General features: G+C 43.9%; 1 protein-coding gene across 1 annotated transcript; it reads right to left on the bottom strand.

The window, feature by feature from the left end:
- Window positions 1–3,897: 3,897 nt before the first annotated feature.
- On the bottom strand, window positions 3,898–8,615 carry LOC115649386 (desmin-like). The gene is given in 7 exon segments (XM_030558330.1): window positions 3,898–3,969; window positions 5,686–5,793; window positions 6,215–6,349; window positions 6,462–6,558; window positions 6,957–6,999; window positions 7,002–7,095; window positions 8,499–8,615. Coding segments are annotated over 7 exon segments (666 nt in total).
- Between the last annotated feature and the right edge of the window lie 772 nt (window positions 8,616–9,387).

Below are 9,387 nucleotides of genomic sequence, written 5' to 3'. Positions count from 1 at the left end.
TCTCTCTCTCTCTCTCTCTCTCTCTCTCTCTCTCTCTCTGGGAATAGCCTAACTAGAAAGAAAGATCCCTTTGCTACTTGGATGCTTCTGCCATGGAATCTTAATTTAAACAAATCTCTCACCTTAAAATCTTTGCCAGCCAGGCTTGAAATAACCTGCATTCAAAACGACTTGATGCCAGCCAACTCTTGTGTTAAGGCGACTCTTGATAATTCTCAGGTTTAGAGTCCAGGCTGCTCTTCCTGTCCCTTGTTGCTTAATCCCATGAAGAAATACTAGCATATTTAAAAGCTGCGTTTCCCCCAAGTCTTGCCAGTAGAAGGGAAGGGAAAATCAAGTTGGATGTGTAAAGCACTTAGCTTGACACAATCGAAGATCGCCAATAGCCTTTACTCACTGCAGCAGGACCCTGGGTTTCGGTGGACTGCTCATATGTGTGTGTAGAAGCTATTCACATTAACATAGATTTGCAGGACTGGGTCCACTAAAACATTTTATTGCCTTCAAAATGGAATATACAGTATTACTGAATGCTCAAACCGCGCTTTCAAAAGAAATGTGACACACATTCAACACACACACACACACACACACACACACACACACACACACACACACACACACACACACACACACACACACACACACACACACACACACTTCTTCAGAAAGCTGTTAATATTCAGCCAACACTTTTAAAGAATTGACCTGCCGTTTGCGGGCCATGTCGTGTTGCTTGCATTGATGCTCTTGGTTCATAAAAGCATGCACATATGACGCCATACAGGTCTTTAATGCTCTTATTCTCAAAGGATAATCAGGGTTTTAACTTCGCACCTCGGGTGGAGGTGTCTGTGTCTGGATTTTCCACTGGTGGGTTGTTTTGTTTTTTGGCCTTGTATAGAAGGCCAAATATTTACCATGTTCTGGAAATTATAACAAAAATCTGTCTCATGAGATGACTTCCCAACAGAAGAATATCTGCATTTTCATCACAAAACACCTGAAGCTGTCATTATGGACTATTGTGCCAGTGGTCATATCAAGTTTCGCTCTTCGTGGCCCTCATTTCACATAAGTATCAAAATTACAGACACTCACTTATGAATAGCCCCAACACACAACTGAAGCAAGCAAAACTCCTTTGTGTCATGCGGCTCTTAATGCAAACTATTCCGATTGCTTTGATTCAGACTGTCCAGGCTGCCTTGGCAATTTATGAGGGTTTACCGTATAAACACTGTAAGAGGTTATACTCTTAGTGTGAATAAGAACCATAAGAACCCCCATTCTGGGTCAGACCAATGGTCCATCTAGCCCAGTATCCTGTCTCTGGCAATGGCCAGTGCCAGATGCTTGACGGATTGAACAGAACAGTCTGAGTGATCCATCCCCTGTCTTCCAGGCCCATCTTCTGGCAGTTGCTGGTTTAGGGATACCTAGCGCCTGAGGTTGTTGACTAATAGCCATTGATGGAACTATCCTTCAGCGGACCTGTGGAATTTTGGGCAACTCTGCACGCTCTTCAAACCAAAAATTCACTACAATGGACCAGCACAGTGTCCCTCTTTATCTCACGTGCTTCCTTTGAACGTCAGTACGCAAAACTTCTGAGTTAAGACAAAACGATACATCTTTGAGCTCCTCATGGACCTCAGTATCCAAAAGGCAGAAGAGGAGGGAAGTTGTCTGGACAGTTGAGGAATCCAGAATCAAGCGCATTATAAAACTTCTGATGATAACTACTGGTGTTAAATTAAAAAATCACCCCGTCATTCAATAACATCTTCTTAGTTCTGATGACGGGGGAAAGCAGCAGTTGTTTCCATCATTAGAAGGGAGCATGCATAGGTCCAATGTTCAGAAAGAAACAAAGGTACATTTTCATCACTGGATCTGTTAGCACTAAACAAATAGCCTGCCAAAACGGAAATAGGCTTTACTGCTGTACAACATTCAAGTTTGTGTTGCGCAGAACATAGTCTTTATAAGAAAGGGATACAGTACTCTGACTAGTCTTGAGATGTAACTTCGAAATTGTTGTCGAATTGCCGGGATTTGGCGCAAATAAGTATGTCTGTGTGGAAAGTGTATTATTATAACTATACGGTACCTACAGTGCTGGTGTGATGTGGTAACCCCTTATAATTCTCCCTGGCTTTCTGCAAGTGTGGAGGCATTTTTTAAACTAGATCAGTTTATTTTCTCTGGAATAAACTGTAATTCACCCTGAGTGAACCTTTCAGAAATTGAGCTGAAAAGAAGCTTTTGATTTAGGGGCTGCTTTGTATTTGAGAGACTTGTTTCAAGTTCGGTGTGATGTTAAGTCGAGAGTTTCTTAACAATTCTCTCCATGAAATCGCCAAAAGCTGAGTCAAAATCATTCTCTCTCTCTTAAGTAACACGTGTGAGTGTGTCTGTGTAGCGATACAGATCAGAAAACATACAACAAAAAAAATAGGACCCTGCTCAGAAAGCTAATGCGGGCTTCTAGTTTAGAGCCGAATAATTTTTAATAGATGGGAATGAAAATTATTCCCGCAAAGTCAGGTCTTCTTTTGTAAAACATTTTCTTCAAGCGTGATCTATGTAAGATCTAATTAATTAAAATGTTCCTCTGTTTTCTATTCATTTATCTTCAGTCACGTTAGAGATTTTTCGGGATGGAAACTTCTCATTAGGTTAGACTTTACCACATGACACTACTTGGAAAAAAGGTTACTAGTAAATGTTTCAGAGATGCAAAATGTTATAACAACTGTCAGGTCCTTTAAAGGTTAACAAATACCTTTGTAAAGTAATGCACAATGCCTCGCTTTAGATAATCATTAAACAGAGCAGAAGAAAAGGGGACCAACTCAGGCAAAAAACACATGCTCATAATTTTATTTAATTTAATAAAAGCGACAAATCAGGTTTAAAAACCAGGCGTCGTTTGGAAATGCGGTTTGACTAAAGGCGCTAAAGTTAGACAGATTGAAGCGTGTGGCATGTGACTCTCATTTCTTTGATCCCAAGCAAATTACCATCGTGATCTATTCTTCTTTAGCTCTCAGCAGCAGTAGCACCAGTAATCCTTAAAATCCTCTTTCGGGTGCCTTCCTGGATTTAGGCTTTGTCTGTCTCAACTGTTTTAAGGGGAAAATACTGGTAATGAATGAAAAACGGTGGGGCAAAAATAATGAATATTCAAAGGTACTAATGAAGCAGCAATAACCCTTGTGCAAATCACAGACACGACCTCCTAGACTGTGCTAACGCTTAGTAGTGGTGCAAAGTTAACTGAAGATACAGGGTTAGAAATACTTTTAAATACAAACAGCGCAAACCTCAATGGATTATTCTCGCGGCATGGTTACATTAGTACCTCGGCCAGACCTTCCTTAGGCTTGTGAGATAAAATATTATACTGAAATAGTTTGAGTCCCAGTAATTACACACAATTTCCTCCATCCCTGTGAATTTTAAGGGCTTTTTTATTCCCTAGCATTTTTGTCATATGTTTTCCTATCAGTCCCTATCCCGGTGCAAATGACTCCTTTGCCTGATAAGCACAGGTTTGCTGAGGGTGGTATCTACAGCCTGACCTTCGGCAATGCTTTCAATGGTACTGCCCTGCCCGTGGCCTGTCATCCTGCCTGTGAGATGTATCCCACTCAAAGAGGTCACCAGTTCTTCTGTCCTCACTTTCAATCAGCTTCCTTAAAAAAAACAAAAAGCACCCTAGCGTTGAGAGTGACTATGGAACGAAGGAGACCCCGGAAGCTAAAGAAAGCACAAAAGAGAGACTGAGGATCGCGTGTGAATCTGGCATAAATCTGCTTCTTCAACAGCATCATAACTTATATGTGGCGATCTCAACGTCCAAAGCCATTTTTTCACGTGCAGGAGATTTTGCTAGTCACACAGATGGAGGGCGATTTTCTCCTTCATTGCTTTCAGTTCCTCTTGCAGCGTTTGTGTTTTCTCCTGAAAAGATCAACACACATCTTTGGTCCGATCGTATCCAGAAAGAGCAAATAATCAAAAGCCCGTCTAGGGTGTTAATATGCAGGAATGAGCTCTGCAAAGGTTTCTGTGTAAAGAATTCTTAACTGCAGAAAGGCCTAGCAAAGATAAGTCAGGACAGAAAAAGGTGTGCCAGGTTTCCTGCTTTTCAAAGATCTACAAGGCAGCCAGAGGACTTGTATTTAAGTCTAGTGACTGCCTACTCCAAAAGGTGGCTTCTAATAATTAAAATTCAGGATAATTTTAGATTGGCCTGATTTACCTATTGGCTTAATTCAATATTTGCAAAGAGGGAAAAATTAAATTAAATTAAAACCTACGAATTGTAGTTTGCCTGTAATCCTTCAGTCACTTCGGTATATTTCTCTTGGATTTCCTTGATCTGAATCCCTAATGCTGCATTTCTGTATTAAGGGCCTTAATCTGTAGCACCAGAGGAGTGCAATCCGAAATCACCGATCTGTTCACTCCTGCCATAAAATCCAGGCTTCACTGAAGTCACAGGCAAAATTCCCATAGACTTAATGGGGCCAGGCTTTGAGCCTTGGAATCTTGTCTTTTACCTCCACAAGTATCTCAAGAACTGAAATGATTTGGGACAGAAATGAGAAAAATTTCCATTACCACCACAGATTTCAAATTTAATAAAGCTGCATCATACTGAAAAAAAATCCTCTGCAAAATGAATCTCACCTGCAACGAAGAGATTGAGGCCAATGTAAATAACTGCTCAGTATGAATAGTTTGTGCTGCACTGAATCCTGCATGTCTGCATCCCCCATACTCTATGCTAGAACTGGGCACACCCTCTTTGTATCAAACATACACTTAATATATATGTACCTAAGCCTCGGGGAAATTGAACATGTTCCTATCTGGCCAAAATATGTGGAAATCAAAAGAAAATGCATTGACCTGAAATTTGGTATTGCATTTTTGTCTGTTGCAAAAGTTTTACTGGGAGGATGTGGGGTAAACAAAGTGCAAGAGTCTCTGGGACCCAGAAATGAAAATCCTTTGAAATAATAAATTATTGTGTTGGAGGTTTGCAGCTTGATTCATTTTAAATGTGAGTTAGGGAGGAAGTTTGGACTTTGGATCCTGACCCGACCTGTCAAAGGGATCTATCAATATGTAAGACAATGACTTTTAATAACACCCCAGTCTCTGACACGTACCTTAGTATTTGTCCTTATGCTGGAAATTAAAGTGTGGACTTCACTAGCAACTGCTACTTCACTGTGTTTCTCACAGCTTAATAAATCTACCCCGAATGGCACCTAGACTCCACACCAAGGAGCTGTCTGTCTTTAGAAGTGTCACTTTCTTCCAAACAAGACATGATCTGTTGCAAACTAATTGTCCTCTAACCCCGTCAGCCATTTTTTCAGATGATCTGAACAGACCAACATATTGATTTCAGATGTGGGAATTAATAAGTAGCCGAAGTTATATAAAATATTATTCGTGTATGCATTCTATCGGTTTGGCATGGGGTCATATATAGAGACACCACTACTCCAGTCCACCTCCCTCCCTGCATATAGCCTAAAAGACCACCATTACTGGAAAATGTATCAGACAACTGTCACATTACCTAACTTAGTGAAATCAGAACAAAGGGTTGCATTAGAAGTGACATAACATAAGCTGGAAGGGGTTTTCAAATCCACTTACACTTTTGCAGTTCCCTGTTTCTTCCCTGAAACGTCTCACATTCTCGGCATGTTTTGTGGAAGGTTGATTAAAGTCAAGAAATCTGGTTTTGTACCACTCGTCTATTTCGTGAGGGGAAATTAAACAGAATATGGCAAACATGAATGTTTAAAGTCAGCTATGAAAGAAAAAATGTTTCAGTTATTTTGTTAATACATAAATATATATAAAGTAATGGGAATACTGCCAACTATTTTATGGAGGGCTATAGATAAGTGTAAGTAAATAAGCAAAAATTGCTTGTAATTTTAAAATTAATCTTGTACAGCCATTGAAAGTAGACTCTCCCTCCATGCCTTTCTATGCCTTTTGTGGAATGTGTAGTAGGAGAAATATTTCTCTTATGAAGATCTGTGTCTATATTATGGATGTTTGTTTCTAGAGATGGTATAGTAAACATATTAAACATGTTTGTCATGAACAAGGATTTTTTATCAGCAGAGGCTGACAGATAATTTCATTTTGCAGATCCACTGAAGTATAATTTTACCTGCAGGTTCTCGGCCGCAATTCCTTCAGACTCCATCTGAATGTCCCTCAGAGCAGGAGCCAGGTCTGGGATTGAGCAGGAGACATCCACACACGCTGAAGCACTGTAGCTCTGTTTCATCAAATCTTCGTTTTCCTGTTCTGACAGAAACACACACACAGTACATGGTAAATAATACGATTCTTCTGCAAAGCTTCCAGAACAGAAAAATTGAAAAGTGATGTTTAAAGCAAACTCTAAATCTAACCTCACTGTGCACTCTTTGCAGGAATGCAATTTCAGCCTCCAGATTATCCATCTGTTTCTCCAGGGAGATGAGAGCTGAAGTGGCAGCCTCCACATCCTTCAATTAACTAAATACATAAATAGGCATACATATAAAATAAAGATCTAGCAACGGATTTCACATTTAACACCAATACTAGCTTTTCGAACTCCACTCTGTAGGTATAGAATGGTTTCCTCTGATTGCACAGCACGCTGTGAAATAAAACGTATGTGACAGAATGGCTGAACAGATGAAATAATCTTCATAAACAATTTTCTCTCTCTCCCTCCACTCCCTTTCTCTCCTCTGCCATTTTGTGTTGCCAGGACGGCTGGCTTCGGGTCCCACTAATATCAGGATGAAAATGATCCCAAATCGGGGTATTGTTTCAGTGCATGATAGGATCAATGCAGAGTATAGTTTGCATTTCATGCAACTGCAACTGCTTTTCTTAATTATAAACTCAGTTCTATAGGGCTAAAAGCTTCCATGTCTCTCTCGGCTTTCTTCCTCCCCCAAAGGCACCATCATAGGGCTTCTTTATGGACTGCAGCTGGTTGGACACAGCTTCCTTGGCAGCCACTGCTAATAGACTTTTCAAGGACTGATGAATCTTTTGATACCCAAGGCACGGGAAAAGCAGTAGTGCAGTATGTGGCCTGTGACATACTGAGGGATGGGTGGGCCCTTTCTCTCCAGTGGTGATGGTGCAGTTAGGATGGTGCAAAGCACTGTACTGTCCTTTGTATATGGGAGGGGTGGCTTTCTGTGTGGTCCTGTGTGTGTTGTAGCTGCGGTGTATCAACTGTCCTGTGGCATGTTCTAGTGTGGGGTTGCACCCTATAGTACTGTGTGAAGAAGCACTGTTGTGTGGTGACAGGGTATATTTTCCTGGGCATTTTACACTGTGGCATATTGCTGTGGGTGTGGCACCATTGTGACATGTTTTTGTGTGGGTGGGACACACAGGCATGGTATACTATGGTCCTGGGTGGAGCACTTTGTTGCTGTCCTGCCTGGGTGTGGTGCACCCTTGTATGTATTACTGTAGTGCACAGGAGCCAGAGTCATGGACCAAGACCACTGACCTCATTGTACTAGTGTAACACTGACAGACCCCAGGGGCGGGATCGAACCTTGAGAGGGGGCTGTCTCATGAGCCCCTACCGCCTGAGCTAAAAGCCAGCTGCCTGTTAGCTAAGGCTGTAGAGCAGAAACCCCCCACCACCACCACAGAACACCACACCCAGGAGGTGTGTGGGTTACTCTAGGTGCTGAACAAACACAACAAACAAACACGCCCTGTTCCAAATGGCTCACAATCTATGTACAGTATAAGAAGGACAACAGGTGGATACAGACAGACAAATGGAGTAGGACGATGTGGCTTGCTGTGGTGCTCCCCAGTGGCTGTGGCAAGCTAGTGTGTTCTGCTACAGCAGGCCAGGCGGTAGAGTAGGGTTATTGCCTTTTGCCTTTTCCTAAGGTCCGCGGCTCCGCAGAGCTCCAGCAGCGGCCCTCGATCCAGATCTCTCAGGCCACCGCAGGGCTTTGAGCTTGGTCTCCTGCAGTTTGCTTCCTTGCTCCAAGTCTCTTACCTAGAAGCAAAAGAAGAATCAATCAACCAGGGCATCCACCCCCTGACTGGCTCCCCACACACGTTGGGGATCCTCAACCCCCCTCCCCCGCCACAATACACCCAATGGAGCTCCCATCCGCCCTCGCGCACCGAGCTCCCAAACCCAGAGTTTCCAACACCACCGCCACTCCTTCCCCCTCACACACCCCTGCCCGCCTCTCATGACAGCTCCCCATACAACCAGGCTTTTCGCTTGCCCCCTTCTCCTTTCCTGTGACATCCGCGGGGAGGCGGGCTGGTGATCCTGGCTATAGACGGAACATTTATTTCTCTATCCTGCAACGTGTCAAAGGCAGGGCCAAGCTTTCCCATGCTCCCTGTGACTCCAGCTATGCTGCGAGCCTGCAGTAGCCCGGAGCGGAGCGGGGTCCCTGCGCCTTTGCGCTGTACTTGGCCACGCAGCCACTGAGCATGATCAGCTGGCGTTTATCGCTGTTCCTTGTGCTCAGGAATTCTTGGCTTACTGCCGTGGCCGCCTTCAGATGCCCACGCATTGCTCCGGCCCCATGGCAGTCCCAAACTAGGACCCCGCTGTATGATGCTGGGACACAGAGAGCAACTCAGGGAGCGCATCTGTACAGCAGGAGCAACAGTGAAACACTCAAGGCCTGCCCCCATCTCTCTCCCGAAAGCCTGTGAGATGGCTTTCCACTTTACAGCATAGCGCCCAGCATGCGGAGAGCCTCAGAGACCCCCCAGAGAAAGGTGGCATTTGTCAGCTATCCCTATTCGCAACGATTTGCTCATGAAACGTGGTCACAGTTGCACCGTTAGCTCTGCTAAGTCCTTTCTTTGATGACCAGCCGTGACAGCATCAGCCGGGACCTTTCCACGTGGCTCTGCAAACAGTCTCTCATCCCAGCACGCTGAAGGCCCCAGGAAGCTGCTGCTGCCTCGAAGCTGCTGTTAGAGTTTGATATGGAGGGCAGACTTCACGCGGCACTCCCAGTGAGCAAGTACTCATGCCTGCTTCACGTGGCAGAACGTACTCAGGTCACACACACCTGGGAGCAGGAAACCGGGGCTGTTCGGGACGGAGATGTATCTGGGGCCACGCGAAGAAATTCTGCATGACAGGCGTACTGCACCCCCCACCTGCCCCGTTTGAGAATCCAGCCATTACTTCACTTAACTAGGGAGCTCCCTAATGGAAATCCATCCTGCTCCCAAGTCAATGACAAAACTTCTACTGACGTCAATGGGCGCGGGGGTAAGCCTCAACAGCTACTTCTGATGAAGGTCTGCAGGATAGTCTCCCAAATAGTG

Source organism: Gopherus evgoodei, chromosome 3 (assembly GCF_007399415.2).
Source record: "Gopherus evgoodei ecotype Sinaloan lineage chromosome 3, rGopEvg1_v1.p, whole genome shotgun sequence".
Taxonomy (NCBI): Eukaryota; Metazoa; Chordata; order Testudines; family Testudinidae; genus Gopherus; species Gopherus evgoodei.
This window is presented reverse-complemented; position numbering and strand designations above follow the sequence as displayed.